General features: G+C 42.2%; 1 protein-coding gene across 1 annotated transcript in view; it reads left to right on the top strand.

The window, feature by feature from the left end:
* ARHGEF38 (Rho guanine nucleotide exchange factor 38) overlaps nt 1-22325 on the top strand; it is a 37184-nt gene that overhangs the window by 4810 nt on the left and 10049 nt on the right. Inside the window, exons 2-7 of the mRNA XM_086464446.1 lie at nt 5349-5539; nt 8069-8192; nt 12538-12685; nt 15648-15665; nt 20080-20279; nt 20795-20928. Coding sequence (XP_086320572.1) covers nt 5349-5539; nt 8069-8192; nt 12538-12685; nt 15648-15665; nt 20080-20279; nt 20795-20928 — 815 coding nt within the window. The remainder of the gene's footprint in view (nt 1-5348; nt 5540-8068; nt 8193-12537; nt 12686-15647; nt 15666-20079; nt 20280-20794; nt 20929-22325) is intronic.

Below are 22325 nucleotides of genomic sequence, written 5' to 3'. Positions count from 1 at the left end.
TTCAGAGCAGAATCCATTTTGTGCTGCTGCTTTTGCACAGCACTTAGCACAATCAAGTCCTGCTGTGTGGCTTGGGACTCTTAGGAGCTATTGCAGCATAACTAACTGGAACCGGGGTAAAGGACTGAAGACTAGGACCCAAGGAGGATTACGGATCCTTCTCTGAGCATATTAGGAAATGTTTTGTTAATTGGGATACTTTACATTGTGGGTCACACAGCTCACGGTTCGTACAGCTAATCTGTGCCAAATCTTGAGGTGTGTGTGTCCCAGGGGAAGAAGTTCAGATGCAGCCCTTCCTTGGTTCTGACTTTGTTAACGTATTAGCTCAACGCCACACGAGTGGTATATTTATAATGGTATATGACATACTGGAAAGGTTTATTTGTGAGTATTGGCGCTAACAATAAGGGCATTCTTCTGTCACCTGATGATAAGCTTTCTTCCCTTCCACTGCGGTCACATGGGATCTCTCTGAAGTCCTGTCAGCACACATATAATTAAAGTGGTTTACTGTCAAGGAATTGAAGAAAGAACTTGTGTGTTGAATGTACATAATTTCTGTACCTTATGGAACGGAAAAATGATCAAAGATTGAAAGACCTAATTTCAAGGAAGTCTCTGATGCAGATTTTATGAGTGAACCTGTTGCCGAGGAGGGACTGGTACAAGGTCATTCTGGTCCTGCAGTGTTCTCCTCCTGTGTCCAGAAAAGGGGCTTTTCGCACAGGTAACTCGCAGCCCGTGTGCAAGAAACCTGCTCCTGAGTGATTCTGCTGTTATGTGAATCTGTAAGGAAAAGAAAAAAAAAGGCACTTTCCACAAACGTCTCCCAGTCGTTTTGTATTTCAATGCTCAACCTGGAGTTCAGCAGATCTAATTCACACCATGTTTGCGCCATATTGTTGCACTGTAATAACTCTGATGCAAAACCATAATGACCCTGTATGAAGTGGTTGCTCACAAGGGGAGGGGGGATCTGGAGAAAAACTTGTGTGTTAGCTCATGTGATGCGCTTCTCCTGCATGGAGTGGGAGACTCCATCCTTTCGCACTGCTTGTCCCCTTTCAAGCTCCCTCACTTCCAAGGATCCCCGTGTCCCTATGCCCTGCAGCCTTCCCAGAACCTACAGTGGAAGCAGGGGCGTAAGGGGCAGAGCCAGGGCTGTGGTGTAAGGGGACATGCAAGGGGGGAGAGGAGAGCTGCCACAGCAGCAGTCCCTGAGCTTGGCTGCCTGTGTTTCATTCCCAAATCCAGCTGATAAAAGCCAGTGTACATTTCTGTGTGTAATAGCTAGGTTATCTGAGGGTACAGGCTATTTGAGGACTTGATTTCGCAGAGGGGTAATTTTTATCCAGGGTGGTGTGAGACTCGGGTTTCACATGTGAAAATGCAGTAATGCTGTAATTTGTTTTACCCTGATAACTTATGCCTTCACTGCTCCCTTGTGCCAGGCAAAATCCCCGTATCTGCCCAGCACGAGTGCAGAAATTGTGTTCCTTTGGCGTCCTCCAAATGCTGCCTAAGTAACGAAAAGGCCTGTTGCTCACTTCATGCACTGAAATCGCTGTACTTGTTGCTGTGTTCTGTGCCAGTACCTTCACTTCCAGATGGAAAGCATTGGATGGGGAGAAACCTCGATCCCATCCCCAAGGGCAAACGTAATGTCCAACCTAAGCATCTTACCTGGAAGGAAGGATGGATAGAGCAGACCTCTTGGAGCTACTCCCTCTCTAGGTGGGAAAGACAGGGAAATTTGCACACATACATCTTGCAAACCTGCTATGACTGCTCCTCCGGTCGCTTGCTGTGGATCCCCCAATACCTCCTCTGGGCCTTGAAGAGAGCTGTTACATTTGCACATTGCAAGCTCTGCTCCTCCATGCTCTCGCTGCATTGCTGGATGTCTCCATCTGGGAGATATTTTTAGACTTCACACTTGCAAGAAACTAGTTTTGTAAGAAGTGTGGCTGCTTTGTCCATGTCATCACATAATGAACCTCTTGTTTCATGCAGCTAGAGCCAGGTACTTCAACATACAGCCGAAAAAACGAAGTCATCACCTTTCGTCTCCAAAGCAAAGTCTTCCAGAGAGGCAACTCCTGCAAATAACTGACATCACGAAGCAACAATTGCAAACATTACCTTCTACTTTACATTTTTATGCCTACTAAAAGTACCAATTACTTCTTTGTAAACTGGTCTTAAGACGCAGCTGTCTAATAAACCATTCAACAGGCAGTTTTTTCTTTTTTTCTAAACCTGGCATCTCTGAGGACAAATAAGCCAAATTCCTACTGTAACAGTTAATCCTCAGCAATGTCTCTTCCTGCTAATCCTCTCTCTCATACTGTTCCGGGGCTGGTACCCGTTACCAGGTAGAACCAAGTCTGCTTATATTTCAGATATGCATTTGCTGTTTGTGCATTCATTAAACTTTCACTTACTCCACAAGGATTTCAGCAAGCTACTAATGTTCTCAACTGGTCAAAAGCAATCAGCTGAACATGAAATCACAGGTTTTGTCTGTAATCATCACTTCAGGATCTTGCTGTGGATTTCTATAGACAGACATGCCTGAAATGAAAAAAAGAACATATTGAGTGAAAATGGAAAATTATATTACTTTTAACAAAAGGATACCTTTATTAAAAAACATGTTTTCTGTAAGGAAACAGAATCTACCTGATATTTCTTATGGTTATTTCTTCCTGTTGAGAATAGTTTTTCTTTCCTGGCATTATTATCTATCATGCCATAAGGATATTAGATGTGCCCTGACATAATTCAAGAATCAAATTTGATCAGGGTGATCTAATGACATAAACTGAAAGAACAGACTCTCTAGGGGTTGTGGCTTCAAGCCTGAAGTAAGGTATGGTGGCTTTAGTTTGCTCAAATAATGCCCTTGCCTGCCAGCAGTATAAAAGATTAGAAAGTTCTTTTTCACAGCATATTGTGTTTACCTTCAAATTCCATCTGATCTCGTAACAGTGCTGCGTCTGAGATGAAACGACACTTCTGAGATCTTCTCGGATGTCTGGTCCTTTCTGCACTTTCTCAGGAGTTGCCCTGAACTCTCACATAGAGTCACACACACGCAAACCTTTTCACACCCCATCTCAAGAAATATGCTGATTTTGGTGCAGAACTGGAACAGAATTGATTGTTCGTGTGGTTCCTTGTGAATTTATAGGTGTGGTTACATACTGTAAGATTTTAGAGGAAAAAGTACCTGCTGGTTTAGCATGTAAGCAGCAGGCAAGGTGTTCTCATTCTGCAGCCCTAGCAGAAAATTGCTCAGAGGGAGCTGTGGAGTGGTACTGGTACCGGTTTTGCTCCCCTCCTCATTAAAGTAAGGGCAGAGTCTGTTTCGTCCAGCACACAGCACCTTTGGTGGATCAGCTCTGCGGCAGTGCAAGCTCCTGTGCAGTCTGTGCATGCACACCAGCACCCACTCACTGGGGCAAGATTCAGCTTAAAATTCTTTTGATAGCCCAAGCCTTGTGGAGGGGAGACATCCTTATCATGTTTCCATTTTATTGTCCGTGTACAAACTTGAGGACAAAATGTTCATGCCTGTGATATACATGGACTTCAAGGCTAAAAACTCAAAGGTAAAAACTATATATAAATAAAAAGAAGTCTGAAAAAACAGCCCCCTTCCCCAGTTTATTTGGGTTCATTGTCCTCACTGTTTAAAACTATCAGTACAGAAGCAAAGGTGCAGTCCCAAAAGCAGCTATTCAGAGCAGTAACTGTGATCACATCAGTCTCACTAGAAAACCTGATGGGAGAAGCATTAATAACAAAATGGTCTTTTCTGAATATCAGTGGTCAGCATAATTGTAGAAGGGGTTGGGGATGATGATACATTGGATTTGTAACATTTTACACCTCTCAGTGGAAGGCGACTCAAAGCCCTCTTTCCTGAAAACTGCTTGTTTTTCCCACAAGTCCAGCTCCAGGCTATCACCTACAGCCTTGGCTGGTGTTGTACAGGTGAACTGCATCCTGTTTGACGCTCACTGGGGCGCTTGTGACCTCATCCTTGACAATCAATTCAAGCAACTGCAATATATTCGGTGTTGGCTATCAGTGAGCAAAGCATCAGATACTGCTTGCTATTGCCTCATTATACAGTACGCTCCCTACAAGAAGTTGACATGAAGGTCTGGCAGCCTGATCCGCAGCAGAGAGTCCTGTCGTTTGCTGCTGAGCAATGAAAGCCTGTGCTATCAAAGCACGACCTGGGTAATGCAGAGATGAGTACGGTAATGATATGTCCATCTTTGTTGGTACTCTGCACCATCTTGTGGCTAGCAGAAAAACACCAGAAAAGCCTCTGAAATCTTTCACTTTTTCTTTTCTTTTTTTTTTTTTTTTTTTGGTGTGTGTATTTTTCCTAATGAAAAATATAGATTGTCAGTGTACACAGATAAAATTCAGTGCCCTTTGTACAGCTGACATGGGTGTCTGCAGGCTGGCTTACAAACCAGCAAAAGGCAGACCGTCATTACAGATAAGTAGGTTGTGTGCAGGTCCTGTAGCATACATAAATTACCTACGAGTAGAAGGCTCACTTGCATTTCCATGTATTTGGAACAAATCAGATATTCTATGTCTTAAGTATGGAATAATAGCTGAGAATGTCCTGATCCAGATGATCTCTGCTGTTCCAAGGAATGTTTGTTATTGATCATTAAAGGTTTTCCCACATTGTCATGTAGTTCCTTTGCCTTTTTCAAAGAAATCGTTTTAAACAGAATTACCGGTTTTGTCATCATCGTTGGTAACATTGTTTTCATTTGAAAGTTTGTCTTACAGTACCTGCAGCCCTCAGCCTCCAGTGAATGGAGTCAACATTAAACCATACAGATCAAAAGTTGTTCCAGTGAAGCTTATTTATGGCAAACAGCCTTTTTCTTCCACAGGAGCACATTTTCTCTCATTCTCCAAATCATAAGAGCTGTCAGACTTTGTTTTCACAGTAGTAGAAGGGCATCAGCTATTCTTGAACTTCAGTGTGACAAGGATCAGACTCTCCTGTGCTCCATGGAAAATTTCTGCCCACATACATTACATCAAAGCTGGGGGAGTCGGTGATGGATTATCCCCTTACTGCCAAATGGACTGTTTCCTTCGCCAAACCCATGTCTGCTTTTAGGGGAGGGAGATGGTTTGACACTCAGTCTTCTCAGCCATTTCTTATGCTTCTTTTCCTGTTCCCCATGGCACTTTGGGAGCTTCCAACATTGTTCTTGGTTATGTTCCCCCGTGGTCGCACAGGGCAAGCTGGGTGACACTCAGGATTATGGTGCTTCTCACAAATCTCCCTCTTTTAACAGAAAAAATGGCCCCCCAGGCAGGGTCCTCAACACCTGCCACTTCACCACAGGAGGATGAAGAACAAGTTAGCAGATGCATGATGGCCAGGAGGGTGAAAATCATCACAGAACTCATGCAGACGGAGAAAGACTATATCAGCGACCTGGATCTCTGCATCAAGGAAGTGATTCAGCCCCTGAGAAACAAGCAGGTGAGGGCCGGGGGCGGGCGATGAGGTGTTGACGTCAAGGTCTCAACTCACCCATGTTCTGCTTGCAGATAATCTTAATGCAAGCACAAATGTCAGCACAAGAGTGACGTGGTGCCGGGAGTGGGTCCAGAGCTAGCTTTTTGGAAAGGGACATGCCAGGGCTCCAACGAGGAGAGCGGGAAGTCAGATATGCTCCTGACACTTGCGCTGCACTTGCATAAAGCCTGCATCAACATGCTTGCCCAGAGGGCAGCTTGGATGCTATATCCCTGATTGTGGGCTGCAATAGCAGCTTCCACCTCTCCATGCTGCTTTTTAATTATAACTCCTGGTACGTGCCCTGGCAGACCTTTGCTGGTGCCTCCAAAAGCAGTAAAAACCAATAAAATCAAGTATTTTCCATGATAACAACCTGGAATGGCATGAACATCCCCATCAAGGTTAAATTGTCATAAAGGTAACTTTATCCAGCCTTTCAGGCAACTGTAGTGGAGAAATACCATGCCTGACGGACTAGTGAGCACTTCAGAAATTTGCATTCTACACAGGAAAGGTACATTTAAGAAGGACGGACCATAAACTACCTTTCAGGCAAAAGATCTTATTAGGCCAATGATACCCATTTTCTTTTTCAGCTGAGACTTCAAAGAGCACCTTTTCCTCAACTGTATTTCAATTTGTAGAAAAATTGCACAGCTGAAAGCTGAGAATAGAAGAAGTTGTCCAGAGAAAGATGCATATTTGTGTAGCCTGCAGCATAGCATTCACAGAGGCTGCACAAATTATATCTGCTGTTAATACAGAATAAAAATAGTTTTAAATAGACCCGAAACCAGGTATTCTGTATGTAGGGTTTCTTATGAAATTGGTGGCAAAATACAGGTGCAGAGGCCAAAGTGTCTTCAGGAACTGCTGTGGCCAGCTGAAGGCTGTGCTATTTAAGCTCTCACAGGGCCTTTTTTCTTTCTTAAAACTCTGTCAGAGTTTGTTCTAACCTGTTTTCAGAAGAGCTGGCATCTGCTGGCATAACTCTGAGGAGTTCTTGACTTCTTCCTCCTCACTTGTTCACCCACTTAGAAGTAGTCTCCACTTGACTCCCTCCCCAGCCTGGCCAGTACCAAGCAAGAGTATTCCCTGGCTGAACTCACTGAGATTTTTGACAAGCTTGGTGTATTCTTTTGCTCTTTTCCAGCCAACTGAAAAAATATGTTTTAATTCTGTCCTCTGACACTGTATTAACGTGTGCAAGTGTCCATGCACAGCGTGGGTCCAAATACTATGTAGGCATTGTTCTGGAGCAGAGGTCAGAAGTCCTGTGGTAGATGTATACAGGAAAAATAATTTAGAGATTATAGCTGTCTTAATTTAATAACCTCTACATTTTTGAAAGGCTTTTAAGAATGTTATATGGTTTTAAGGCTAGTTCTCGGATAAACTACCATATTGAAAGTTTGTAATGTGTTTAGAAAAGGATAGCATTTAGAAAATTGACCAAGCAATGAGTCTGTTTCATATTTCCAAAATGGATAAAACATGTTTTAGCCCCTATAATAATTCCAAAGAAATTAACTGCATTAGTATGGAATATTTCTGATTCCATTACAATAGCATGCAATGTGATGCTCCTGGCATCTGGTAAGCTGCTATGTAAGTCAGCAATTCTGTTTCTAATGGAGAGATGTTCAGAGGATATCAATATGGCTGTCAAAATCAGTCTTGCCTTTGTTCTTGGTATTAGCACATTACCACCGGCCATCTCCAGTTGTCCCCGAATATTAACTACTGCTCTGCTGTGCAAGGAAATAAATAAAAAGTACTGCATGAAAAGTACGTGTCCTGGAAATTTTTTACTTACTCTAAAATGAGTAGGGACACAGAACCAGATTTTCTGTTGGTGTAAATTGATGCAATTCACTGATATCAGTGTTATGTACCCAGGCTCTGTAGGAAGCTCTTTCAGTTACATTAATACCTAGAATTGTAAATGTGTTTGTTTTAGTAGAAAACATATGAACTTGATTTGGATTTATAGGACAACTAACTTTAAATGGTACCACCATCTGGAAGTCTTTGTACCTGGTAGCTGGCACCAAAGCACCGAGGTCTCTGTTTATGTAGTGGCCTCTGTTAGCAACTGGTAATCAGGGAATCAAACTCACTGTCAACTATCCTTTTCCTCAGTGGGAAAGTAAACAAACATTTTAAAGCCAGCTAAGGATCTTTTCTTTATTCAGATGATAATATTTATTTCCTTACTAGGTAAACACTTTCAGATTAGGAATAATTCAAAATAAGGTTAAAAGCATTTGATAACATGCCCTTTGTTAACTGCGTCAGCCATATTATACTAATCTGAAACTCTGTATGTGTCCTTGAAGTCACAAGGAGGATGTTTATATATATCAGGTTTTGCAGAAGTGGTGCTTCCTGGAGTGTTGAACACTCAGGGCATAGCAAGAGGAGGTCTGTTATACACAATGTCCTTCTTTATCCTTCATCAGTAGCCATTTAATATTTGTATTCCATTAGATTGCTCGCTTTGACGTGGATGGCTTGTTTAGCAACATTGAATTGGTCCATCAAGTATCAGCCAAACTGCTGTCGTTGCTGGAAGAAGCCACGACAGATGTGGAACCACCCATGCAAATAATCGGTATGTTTACTGTCCTCTTGAGTTCTACAAAGCTACGTGAAAGAATAAACATAACACTCTCCTGTCCTCTACCCTCATCAGACTTAACTACTACCACTCCCAGAGGCTAACATGCTACAAGCTGTCCGTAACAACACAAGAAAAATGCTAAGTGAAACCTGTCCAATTGGTCCACTGTACTTGTATGATCATGATACTCTTTTTCCATCCATCTGGATGTTGAGAGGGAGGAAAGGAGAAAGTGAGATTAGTGTGAGCAAAAATTGCAGTGCTGAGTTATGCCACATACTGATAATATCCTTTTCATCTGGTTTGATATTGCCTACCTAACTACTTACGCTTACACCAGCTCTTACCTTGCCTACTCATAATTGTGCCATTCAAGAAAAGCATTAAAAATGATTGAAATAATAAGCACGTCACAACCGCACCCAACCCCAAACATTATAAACATCTATTTACTGGCAATACAATTCATATATGAGGTGGTTAAGTGTGCTTAACAGGGACATGGTCAGTAAATGCAGAAAGCTGTAATTGCTACAAAGTTTGAGAGAATCTGCAGGAATGCCTGTAGTGATCATGGGTATTTTCAGCAAATGGGTTGACCATTGAGATGTCACAACAGTCATGTGTTCTGCAAGTCAGGCCATGAGTGTTAAGGCTGTGATCTGTTCACCTGACATTCTGGCACAGCTGGAGAGATTTAAGAAGTTACCACTCATCAGCTCTCCCATAACTGCTTCTTCAGTGCAGAGGCAGTAGGTGATCCACCTTAAAGGTTAAGGTGAGAATTCTTAATTTTCTTCAGTGCGAAGTCAGCTGGTTTAGTTTAAAAAACTTCAGCCATGATTCAGAGATCAGAGAGTTTTTTTTCTTCCCTAAACTGACCACATACCACAGGTAACATGTTACAGAAAGGACCTCTCTTCTCGCAAATATTGGGGTAATAAATTATCGTTGGTTGTTTGACGAAGAAACATGATATTAAAGCATATGAGGCCTGGGAAAAGTATTAGTCCTAGCACATCTCAATCTGGTTTGCCAAGGCAACAGCTTAAGATAGTTTGATATGACTGTGTTGTTTGGCAGTATTTCAATAAATGTGCATCATGGTGAGTCATACCCTTAATAAGCAATGTTCTATTCTAGCAGGAAGTGCCTTTCTCACAGCCAAGAGAATCATCCTTTTAGTTCCCTGCCACATTCAGAAGTAAAGTCAAACCATTTCATCCATCTATTAGTATATTTCTCCAGAACCAGACAAAGAACCATGAAAATGTATGGGATTGTGGATCATGCAGCTGGCTGACTTATGGCAGTGAAAAAGATGGCACATAAGGTGTGCAACGTTCTTTCAGAGGCTGAGACAAAAGCAGGGAAATAATTGCATCACTGTAAGCAGTAAGTTAGTAAGTTTGTCATCCTCTGAAAGTGCATCAAGGTGATAATTTCGTTTTCAGCATCTTCATAATCAGTGTAAAAATGTTAAAGCCTGTTTATAGAAAAAGAGGCATGAGAATGTTTAACACACACACACCAAATTCTATCATGTTTATGGTATTTAAACATCTTGCATCGAAATATCTGACATTGAAAGGCAACCCAGTCATGGTGAGGTTGAGGAGAACTGCTAATTCACTGATTTGAAACCAAAACGATGTGATTGCTCATATTCATGTCTTATTTTAGTCTATGTTCTCCACATCTTATGCTATGTTCACATTGACAAGTAGTAATGTCTAGTAGGAGCAGACATGTAGAGTGAGACAGTTGCTGCTAAGGACCTGGTATCCATGCCACGCATTTCAAGAGGTCTTTGGATTGGCTGTAGCATGTTCCTGTGGATTGAGAGATGCCCTTTATGGTTGGACTGCATAAGAAGTGCTCTCGGAGTGCATCTTCTGATAATTATCAAAGGGGTCCTGTTTGTGTGTCTGTGACTGCTCAACCACACAGCCAACGCATGGGAGATGAGGACTATGGAGACACTGGCTTCAAAAGCCCTCTACTAATTGTGCTAAAATGCTAATGTAGACAGACCTTTTGTGGTACTTGGTCTTCTGTTGCTAAATGCTGCTGAGGTTAGATACCTTTCTAGTTCTTTCCTGTATTTTTTCTTGTCTCTGTTCCATATGCTGTATACAGAGGAATATGAAGACTTAGTAACCTTGCCCTGGCTTTAGCTATTAGACCCCTTCTTCCTCCCTTTCCCACTGCTGTCCACACAGGAAACACCACTGAAAGCCACAGGGAGAAGCTGTTTCTGTTGCTCAAACCTTTGTCCTAGGATTTTCTCTTTGAGACTGATGACTGCCACACTTAAGAAGAGGCATTAGGCAGATTTGCATCTGTCAGAGTGCACAAAAGTCTCCGTATTTTTAAAACCATGCCCAAATACAATATGGTTTCGGTCCATAAAGCAAGCTGCCACAGTGATATGCCCAAAGCTCACCTGATTCAGACCATATGGCTCAGAACCGAGAAGGGCTTTAGGCTTAAGAAATCCATCTGCTTTTAAAAGGCCCTATCCGTGAAATCAGCACATAATTTTTCTCATCATTAAGCATCAATGAAGGTATCTGTCATTGTGGCACAATACATCAGTGATCAGATCTTGCTCATCTTTTTCATTCTGGAGAAGAGAATGATAATTTCCAGCCTCTAGAATGTGCTGAAATGAGCTGTAACCTACAGCTTGCGTTTTTGCAACTGAAAATATAACCTCACTTGAAGGCTGAGCATAGTACGGGCTGTGCTAAGCACTTGGAGCTCCCCTTAAAGTTAGTGAAAACTGTGGGAGCTCAGCATCTTTGAGAATCAGGTGCCACGGGAGCAGGATCAAAAGAAAGCTTGCTAAGGTTTTCCTTTACACCATTGGCTTGTATAGAGAATTCATGGGGAAGTTAGGATGCAATGTGTGTTGGTAGACATCAGCATTAGCATTAAGCACAAGACAGAGAAGACAGGCCGCTAAAGAACATTTAACCATAGGATGCTGGTGCTTTTCTGACTGTGGCCTTACAGTAACTAAAATGAACTCGTGTGGTCGTAGCTCTGTCATTGTTGTTCCCTTATTTGCGCCTTGAAACCAACATGCATTAGACAGCCCAGTTAACCTTCACTGCTAGGGGAAAAAACCCAGAGCTGTGTTACTGTGGTAACTGAATCATTTTTCGCTTTAAGATGGAGCAGTTCAATGCAACGTATTATGAAACAGCCCACTCCGGTCAGGATGAAACATGCAGGATGCCTGACAGCTTGGCGCTCACTCTGTGACTGAATAGAGAGCTCCCAATTAATGTGCCATTCTTCTTTTAACTTTAATAATCATTGCTATAACTCAAGAGGATCGTTTCTAAAACATTGGACTGGCTGCCACATAGACATAAATGCCCAAGACAGGAGTTTTCACCATTGCTGTTGTTTATTATACGCATTGCCAGGGATGCTGATCAGGATGCTGCTATGTAAGGGTGTAAGAACTGAATTAATATCTCAGCAGAAGAGATGAAGCATGCCTTCTCCACTCGGATAATACTTCTTACATACACAGAAACCGACACGGGAGTTTTAGGCTGAGAGAATTAGGCACCAGAATTAAATGGGAAATGGGTGCAGGACTACTTTAGTGCCTCTAACATTCCCAGCTGTTCTTTGGGGGAAAATGGTGGTGTGGAGGACTGGAAATGGAATTGTTTTCTCCCTTCAGTTGTATATAAACCTAGATACTATATAAAAATGACTGTAATCCACAGTTGTTTTATTTAAGTAGGGGAGGGGTTGTGGTTGTTCCTCTGTGATGTGAAGAAAAATCTCTATTCCAGGCCATAACAATTGCCACTTCAGGATCTTGCAAAACAGATAAAAGGGAAATGGTTAACAGGAGATAGAGTCATTATTCCTGTTATAACCCATTTAAGTTCATATTCAGTTGAAAAATAAGTCAAAAGGAAAATTAACAGGTTTACATTCATCCCTGCTGCCACAAAATGGTCCGCCCTTAACAGTTAAGCTCTCCTGTGTGGTTTCCACTGAATGGGCATTAAGCTGGGGCAGTGAATTAGGGTGTTGTGTACAAAGGGGCACAAGGTGTAGAGATTTCATGCCTTTTCCTGAGGGAATGTTTGTGCATTAACACTGATATAATAGTGCCTGGCTATGACAAAGATGAGCAGCTGAGAAATACATGTAATAAATAATGCACATAAACAGGCAAGATCGTTTCTAAGGGAAGTAAAGTGGAAGCCAGCCTTTTTAGCTCACGGCTAATGTGATGGAATAATAAAACTCCTTCCGCGATGCTGTTGTCTGACTTGACATGCTTTGTTTTTCTCCTTAACAGGGGAAGTGTTCTTGCAGATTAAAGGCCCACTAGAAGACACGTATAAAATCTACTGCTATCGCCACGATGATGCACACACCATGCTGGAATCTTATGAAAAGGATGAAGAACTGAAGCAGCATTTAAGACACTGTGTACAGTCCTTAAAGTAAGATCTTTTCAAATGATGATTTCCGTCCGTAGTCAGTTGCCTGGCAGGGAACATTTTAAATGGATGTAGATGAAAGGTCCCCTGTAAATCCAGAGTTTTATGAGGCTTGCTGGGAGCTCTGGCTTTTGCTGCTTTCATGAAAAGATGACAAGCCAGGGGCCATGATTAGATTTCTTTCTCTAAGATGGCCAAAAATAGCGCAAGAAAGGTTGCTCTTGCCTTAGCTTCAGTGCCCTGTACTCGCAAAAAAAAATGCTGCATCATGTCATTGACTATTGGGAACACCTTGCCCAGCTCCCAAGAAACTTGCTGCCCCCATATTCAGTGGTTCTATTGCTTGAATTAAAATAGCCTGTAACAGAGCTATTCACATGCCCTGGCGTTTCTGGGTCCCCGTTGCAAGACCCCAGGGATCTGGAGTGGCTGTGTGGTGCTGGACCCCTCATGATGAAGGTATTTGAGAACAACCAGCATTGGAACAAGCTGCCAGGTCCCACCAGTGGAAGGTGCTTTGTGCCATCGACTCCAGTGCCAGCCCCTCGGGGAAATGTGTCAAGAACTGGGGATGCTGCAGAATAACATATCCATCTTTCCTTCAGTGAAGCTTCCTCCTTCAGCCAGTCGCAGGAAACAGCTCATCCACTCCATGGAGAGTGCTTCTCTTCCCACCCATAAATCCCCTTGCCCCCTCACTTTCCCAAAAACATCACACAGAGCTGTCAGGAGGGAACACGCCACAGTCTTTCAACTGGAGGTCTAGCTCCACCTCCAGGAAAGGTCCATGCTGCGTGCTTGTAAGAGAGGTGTAAAGCTATCACAGATAATGAAGTGTCCCCCAGCAACAGATATTTCAACCACACCCCAGTTAGTGATCAGTCTGCAGAGGTCTGTTAAGACTTAGGAGGTGGGAATTATGTCCAAGTGAAATTTCCAAGTGATGGAGGAAAATATTAACAGCACTAAATGTTCATTTTGAAGACATGTTGTGTTGCAAATAAGACTTATTTTGTGCAACATGTCCAGTTATTAAATATGTAACAAAGCATATGTGCAGGGTACTTAGGTTTTAGCTACCCTGGAAGTTGAAATAAATAGATTTTCATACAAACTCCAGCTTTTGGGGTAACGGATGGCCAGGTATCTCCCCTAAGGGGGTGGTTTAGGGGCTAATCAAGAGAAGCTGCTGCTGTCATTCATTCATCCCCGCTGCTGAGCAAGAGGACATGAAAGGAAATAAAGATAAAAGATAGTGTCCATGTACATGCTAGGGTGGATGCTGCTACTTGAATTCCAGAGCCAGAAAGAAGAGCTCCTGTTCCAATATCACAGCTGGGATTTGTGAAGAGAAAGGATATTTTGTGATGAGCCATTGTAGCCTTTGCTAGCAGGAAGTGACAAAGCCTTCCTCACAATGAAGCCTTGTTTTGTCTTGTTCTTTCCTGATTAACCTTTAAACAGGAACGAACGAAAAAAGCACTGATGCATGTATACTACATTATTTTTTTTCCCAGTGGCTAAAGATTGCAGCCAATTCAAATATTAAGACCTGAAAGTGCACATTCAAATGCAGAGCTGTGGTCACCTAAACCTGTTACTGCTGATTGGAGAATACTTGCCCTACAAAGAAAATCATGCAGTATTTTTAGCAAATAAATTATAGGCTGTTTTCCATTGTGAGACATAAGAAATGCAGGGGCTGGTGACGACTATTCTTGAAAAATATTTACTTCTTAAAGATTTTTCTTTTCCTTGGAAAGAATATTGTTCCATTTTTTTTTTTTTTTTTAATATTAAAATGGGCTAATGCTACTAAGGGCTTCTGTTCCTCAGCTGAGTAATATCTGCCATGTGAAAACCAAGTTCTATATCAGGAGCAATTTGAGAGTGGCACTCTGCACATCTGTACAGAAATCAGATTTAATTAGCCATGCTGAGATTCCTATTCCTCCTGTTGACTGAAGAGAAGAAATTCCATCCCAAATTGTAGATATCTGCCTTGGGAGATCTGTGCAAATCCAAATTCTATAGAGTCCCATGTTTCAGCAACAATTACTCAAACTGGGGATGTTGTTTGCTAGCTTAGCCAAAGAAATGTAGCCAAAGAAATGAAAAGATTCTGGTAACTACCTGCTCTGCTTTCAGCCTGAGGTAGCTTGGTCAACTGTTACAGGAGCAGAGGGACATCATAAGCATGCAAAGTGCTTGCAATGAAAGCACCAGCTTCCAAAGGCTCAGTTAGGCGCTGGTGGCAAGGAGATAAGGGTGCAGGCAGTCAAAAAGCAGTGGCTGACGGTGTGATGTCAGGAAAGCCTAACGCACAGATGGAGCAACATTTTGGTTCCTTTGCATTTGAGTGGTTTTATACCATAAGGAAAATATTCTATGCACACGTTTGCATGTTTCAAAACTACAATTGTATGTCCCTGCTGCTTTCAGTATATGTATCAACACCATCCTACTCTGAAGAGGTTTCTGTTGATGTGTAGCCTACAAAAAAGTTAACAGCTTCATTGATTCTATATCCTAAAAGGCTGAAATGTATTCTTTGTCACTTAGAAATATATTTCTATTTAAAGAGAGTACAGGGGAATGTATGTAAAGCATAAGAATGACATGTTTAATTTTAATTTTTGTGTTAAGGACTTCATGTTACTTGCTGTTGTTAGCATAGTGACCCAAACTTACTTCTCTAACAGTGTTAGGACAAGGCTGAGTCTCGTAGCCAAAGCCAGGTTTCTGACAATCCTTTCTCATTTGGGGCTGTCCTTTCAAAAAGATACAGGGTACCCTCTGGCTGTTTTGTGCAGTTCTGCTGACACATAGCAGCCATAAACCTAAGTTAACTGGCCAGTTACGGCTGCTCTGTGTCACTGAAGTGTATCTGAGAATCTGGCCCCTGGTCTGTACAAATCCTTTTAGGAGGAATCTAATATATGTTTTGTTTTCTTCTCTTTTGCAGAAAGATATGTGAGGAAGAGTAAGTACTATGCCTTTCTTACATTTAAAATAATCTTTAAAATATCTTTATCTCCAGTATGTTTAAAAATACATGCGGAAATTTTAAGAACACAAGCCTTTTGTGTCAATATAACCCACAGATTTTTCCAGGACATATGTGATAAAGGCTCTCAGTTTTAATTTCCCTAAGCCTGTTTAGTTTTCTAATTACCACTGCAGTATCTTTGCAGTAAGTATCTCTCAAAAATTGCGGTTTATGAAGCTACTTAATTTGGTTGCCAATTCATTTGGAGCCCTTTAGTATTACCTTGCTGTCTTATAAATGTGCTTAGAGAGCTCTGAGGTCTGCAAGACTGCTTGTCAACAACATAGTGTCAGTCTTTGAAATCGAGACAATCTGAAATAATTTTGTATCGGCCTCTGTAGACCTGCTACGATACACATTAGGTTCACAGGTAAAGCTATTTCTAAGGTGACTACCCCTTTGGTAGCCCTATATCAGAAGTCCACCTTGGGATCATCCACCAGTGGCTGGAAGAACATCAGAAAAGAACAAGCTCATTGCAACACTTTGACAGAACACTTACCCAGCCACTGATAACCTGTGGTTAACAGACTTCTGTGCCAAATGTGGCATCTTTGAAAAGCTGTAAAGGAGAGTTTATCACAGCTGCAGTTTCTGGACATCCAGTAGGTTGGGATCATTGAAATGCAGCAACTCCTGAAGTTACCTGCAGGGAGAGGTCAGAGGATGGGTTAGCTGAACTGAAGAAAATTATTACAACCCCTGACAGAAATGTTAAGAGAGAAAAGAAGAGCAAATGTGCTCTATAGTGGTAGGAGAAGAACACCTGTAAAGAGAGAATTTGTTAATCAGTCAATTACACATCATAAATAAGATCAGTGTAAAATACACTTTGAAGGATTTGCATGTTGAAATTCCACAGCTGGAGTTTTCAAGCTTTAGTCTATGACAGGAAATATTTTTTCTGCATTTTGTTTTGGTAAGGGACATTCTTGTATACTCCTGTCTCCCAAGGAGCAGGGCTCCAAGAGGAACAAAATATTGAGAGAGTCACAGTAAGATCATGTGAGACAGCAACATATGCAGAAATAGTGCAAGACTGGTTCCTCTGCCTTGCATAACCCTATTGGAAATTAATGCCTAGTTTTCTCCTTCAAACAATTTCCAGTGGAGTGTAGGATACAACTCACTTTCTGAGTTTAAACTGGCTCTTCTAAAGTTGTACAGAGTGCAATGAGCCAGATTTAGCTGCGAGACCCTCCCTGAGCTCGGCTACCTTGCATGGTGTGGTGGCTGCCTTCCCCGCTGACCGGCAGGGCACTCAGAATGCCATCACCTGCAACTCAGCGGAGGGGTTGCGGAGTCTCAGCAGCCTTAGGGCAGGACTGCGCCCAAAAATCTGGTTAACGTTGAGCTGGAAAATACAATGTAACTCACCCCAAACAGTCTGTGATGTTGCTGCTCCCAGATTGCTTTTCATTCAAGCATGATCAAGAAAACAATTACATAAATACCAGACAGTGCTGCCCTTTGCTAGCAGCTCGATAGGTTAAATTCTGCTTGGCTTAACAACTATGCAGCCTCAGTGAATTCCCTGGGTTTGCATGAGTGTGTCTTACGGCACAGTGAATTATTTGCCCTACATATCTTGTACTAAAATGAACTCACGTGCAGTAAACCATGAAGCCCAAGACTTTAAGTCGCGCTGCAGCCTATGATGCCTGCACACCACTTCAAAACTGCCAAGATGAATATGACACTGGCCTTAGTTCTGCTGTGCCATACTGGCCATCGTGTTTGCCACTGGACCTTGTTGCTGGGTGATGAAAGCAAACCCTGAATCACCTGTCTTGCATAGCTCACCACCATATGTTTTTTAAACAGGCAGGAATCTTTCTGCATTTGTGACTTTGTTTTGTTGGGAGGAGGGTGTGCTGTGAAGCTCACTGCAGTTAAGTCAGCTGCATTTACTGCAGAGCTACAGTAATAATTTGTGATGAGATTAGTACGGCTACGTATGACCTAGAATACTTGATAAATTCACAATAACATGGGGGGGAAGGCTGAAGTAGCATCACAAATGAATTATCAACTTAATTTTCTGCACAATAGATGTCACAAGCCGTTACTCGCCTCTTTCAGTTGCATGGCAAGGCCGTGTCCTGCCCCGCAGCCGGGTGCATCCTAACGGGGCACATTGCAAATGGGACTCGTCCAGGGAGAGTGGCTATCATCAGCTAATCTTGCTGCGGAGAATTAGATGAGTTGAACTTTGTGGCATTTAGTGCCCCAGGGAGTCATTATCTTATAACAAACCTACTATCTTTCCAACCATATTGCAAGACTGTGTCATGCAGATATGCGAACAGAGGGCTGTTTATCACTTGGGCAGCTGTCCAAAGTGCAACTATATAAAGAGAAGACACTTGAAGATTTTTCCATTCATGAGGCAGCTTTTATAGATTTGCATTCATGGAGCTTTTCAGAGAAAACAATAACAATTTAAGATTTTTTTTTCATTATTGCTGCCAGAAGCTGAAAGAAGGGAAAATAGCTCTTTATATTTAATGTAGGATACAGGGGAAATGAGGGGGATTGAAATGATGAGAAGGTTTGGGGACATCAAGAAGCCTTAAAAGGCATCTACAGTTAATTTTTTTCAGAACTTACAGATACTGCCTGTGTGAGAGAGATGGTTTAAATATGCAGATGTCTCTTCTCAAAGGCATTCAAATTGTTAGTTAATTAGTCAGCAGTAAGGATTGGCTCTTGTACTTTTTATACATATAAAAGTGGGTATGAAAGCTTTTTTTTACTTTTACTTTTTCTGCTGCGCAAAACAATACACGTCAGCCTGCAAAACCAAGTGGCTGTTCCCTGGTTTTTGTACTTTCCTTCTACATTGTGTTATTCCGTCTTTCCATATGCAGATATCCTTCTTTGTCTAGCATTAACTCTTGCACAGTTAATGTCAAAAAACCATTTCCCCTCCAAAGCAGCCTTTTTGGGCATGCAAACAGAAAGATTGCGTTGCTTTACTGCCCTTCATGCTGTTACCAACAGCTCACGCTCAGTTTCAAAGGGGGGGTCTGTGACTCACAAGCAGTTCATGCCAGCACTGGTGCGAGAGCATTGCCTGGTTTGCTCAGGAGCATGCTGTAATGAGGAGAGACAATGGACATGTCTGTCCTGCCACTGAAGCCTCAGTAGTGGCTGGCTCTGGCCCTAGGTCTTGGCCACCTGGTGTTACCTCCTCTGGGGAGACCCCATGTTCCTACTGGCCGTGTGGAAGGTAATGAAGGCACACGTGGCTCTGTCCTGGCTTTCTATGTTTTCTTCCAGTCTGTTGTGACACCCTGCAAATGGCACAGCCTCTTCCTTTCGAGCCTAGAGAGTGTGAGCAAAGGCTTTTTTCTAGAGTGGGGCTGGAGCATGAATTCAAGCTGGCTGGTAACTCCCTTGCATAGGGGCCAGAGAACTCAGGCGCCTTTGATAGCCTGAGCCGCTTGATTGCCTGGGGAAGCTACTCTGCTGCCCTTGCCAAGCCAGCAGGAACCGTGCCTGGAATCTCAGAGTGTCCCTGTGCCCGCGCAGGAAGCTGTGACTTTCCTACCCTCATCCTTCTGCCACCCTAGGCAGCTGCCTGCTTTGTCTTTGTGTAAGGTGACTTCCAGCAGGTTGGATCAAGCCTGGGTGAACCTCCTCCAGCATTCAGTGTTTCCCCAGGCCAGATCTGGTACCCTTTGGAAGCTCAGGCGTCATTAGAAATAGCCTGCTGGCAGCCAGCAAAGAAAAAGGTAAAAACACTGTAAAGCCACAGGTAAAAAGATAGTAAAGCTTAAGGGTCATTGTGGTGAGCTGAGATGCGCTGTGGGAAGTGAACAGGCATCCCAGTCACTTGCAGTAGGGAGATGTTGCAATTTTAAGCCTAAGGGGCCGGAGCAGGATGTAATAGCCCCACTCATGCGTTTCTCAAACTTCCTGTTATTTGTTCTTCCACCTACATCTCCCTTCCTGGGTGTTATGGTGTGTAAGTTGTACCACACGCACCCTCAGACTGAGTGGGACAGTTTCAGAGGTAATGTCTAAGCAATAGTCTGGTCGGTTGCTGAAAGTACAGAAAACTCAGACCAGCTGTGTATTTCTCATTGAGGGGGCAAGAGGAGGTTTCATTTACAATGGCCCCTGTTCCCTGACAGATGAATCTTATTTTTTGGCTTAAGTGGTAATTGCACTTCTATGACTCAGTGCAAAGCACTGCTCTGGTTTTGATATCTTCTGTAGTTGAAAGCTCAACTGAAGGCTATAAAAGGCAGCAACTTCAATGACTAGACAGAAATAACAAGAAGATTTTGTCTTCAAGGGTTTTCTTCTTATGTGACAATTTTTTTTTTTGTATAAATTATAGAGGAAAGCCAAATCTAATGGACATGGGATCCCTGATGATCAAACCCGTGCAACGGGTGATGAAATACCCCTTGTTACTCTGTGAACTCTTGAATTCAACTCCTGCTTCTCACCCTGACCACAAGGCACTACAAGATGCCCTTTTTGCTGTGAAAAACATTAATGTGAACATCAATGAACTTAAAAGGAGGAAAGATTTAGGTAAGAAAAAAGCACAGTAGGTTCTCCTGTCTTTGTAGGTTTGGTCTGGCAATTACAAGAGAGGTTTCACCTCCAGTCATATCACTACAACTGTTTTGGTTGGTGCTACCCAAGTTGTGTAATATGCTGCGTTTCAAGAAGGTAACGGATGCTTTAATGTCACTGTCCTCAGCCAGCTATGCTATCTGACTGGTAACTCCAGAAATATGAAAATTATTAAAGAATTCATGTTATATCTGTGTTCATTGTCTGTAACGTAGTTGCAAACACTGATAATAATTAAGATGCTGTAATAGCAATACTTCCCATAGACTTGCCATGTTGAAGCCCTAACTTCACTCTTCCCAAGGCTAGCATTGATAATAGGGTTTTCATCATCTTGAGCATTTTCACACAAGATTACAGCAAGTGACATCAAAATGTCTACTCTCAAATGGTTTTATATTTGTGTGCCCATCCCTATGAAAGGCCCTGTGAATACAGATTATTAGCCTAATGGAATTCTCTGTCTGCAGTGCTGAAGTATAAGAGGAATGATGATGATGAAACCCTTAAAGAAAAGTTTTCCCGACTGAATATCCACTCCATTAGCAAGAAATCCAAGAGGGTCACCAGCCATCTGAAAATACTGACGGGGGGAGAACCTCAGGTACTTACTCATCCAACTGCAGATTTGCATTGACAGCTTCAGTTCTCCTTTTACACTGGGCATTTTTTAAAACATGTTGGAAATGGAGTTCGTGTTGTTGCTTTTTTCTGCATCATTTATAAAGTCATTTTCTGACTGTCACAGAAGACAGGAAAGATCTTTGTGATTGAAATAGAAAATAATGTAACGTGTTCCTCACCTTTTCCTTTCCTATCTAAGAGTTTCTTGAACTTCTGAACTTCAGCAGAGAGGAAGTGACTGGTAGTTTTGTGAAACTCAGCCTGAGATCAGCGCTTTGTGGATAGACTGGCAATAGTTATTGTCGGTGCTGAGAACATGTTCAGTCTGTATTGCTCCGCATTGTAACATTCAGGTTCTGAACCCACCAAGGAAGACGAGCAATACTTCTGATTAGGAAAGGCCATGGGGTTTGCCTCTACATGTGTAAGGACAACACTGCCAGAGGCAAAGAGCTCTGTGATAAGTCCGATAGGTGGCCAAAAATAAACGCTCCATCATAAATTTGAGGTTGTAATTCAAAACCTAGAAGGATAAACATTTTCAGGAAAGCTTAAACCTAAATCTCAAAGAAAATCAATTACAGCTGACCTTGAAAATTACAACCGGTGCACCTCACTGCATGAGATGGCTGATTGTACAAGGTCACTTGCCTTTCTAGATGTGACTTTACAAGGTACGTGCCGTTTTTTCCTGTTTTGTTTTCTATCAGTGTTTTCCCCCTTTCTGTGATGCAGACTACCCACATTTATTTTTTCTGTTCATTTATTTGCACAGTGGAAATTTTTGTATTCAGAATGGGGCACCAGTAGGGCTATAAAATCAGAGAAAAACAGGGAATTCAATTTGATTAAGAGAAGATGTGATTTTTCATTGTTTTTTTTTTTTCTTTCGAAGCGTCTGTTTTATGTGGTTTTGTTTCTGTTTTTTAATTAAGCTTAAAACATTTGAGAATCATTTTAGAATCAGGATACATCTGTTAAAGAGTCAGCCCTCTCTCATGCTTAATTAGACTAAGAAAGTTCCCAGTCCACATCTCTGTGACCCTTACAGCAAGACCACTGAAAACAAGACTTGAGATTTCTCAAATTCCTCAAGTAAAAGGTAGGCAGAAACAAACGTATTTTCAGGTTTATTTCAGCTCGGATAAAAATGTAGTACTAGCCTATTTCCAGCTGCTCAGGTTTCTAGTTCAAGAGCTGGCACCGCTCTAGAGGTAACAGCTCCACCTACCGCCGGCCTGGGGGAAATCTCCCCGTCACCCACAAATAAGCACCCAGGGAAGTAATGCCGTGGCATAAAAATATCTTACAATTTTCACCATGGTTTCCTCAAATGAGCAACAATATAGAGAAAATGAAGAGTTTTATTGGCACACG

Source organism: Leptosomus discolor, chromosome 4 (assembly GCF_034619465.1).
Source record: "Leptosomus discolor isolate bLepDis1 chromosome 4, bLepDis1.hap2, whole genome shotgun sequence".
Lineage (NCBI taxonomy): Eukaryota > Metazoa > Chordata > Aves > Leptosomiformes > Leptosomidae > Leptosomus > Leptosomus discolor.
Note: the sequence above shows the minus strand (reverse complement) of the source record. Positions and strands in the feature narration are given on the sequence as shown.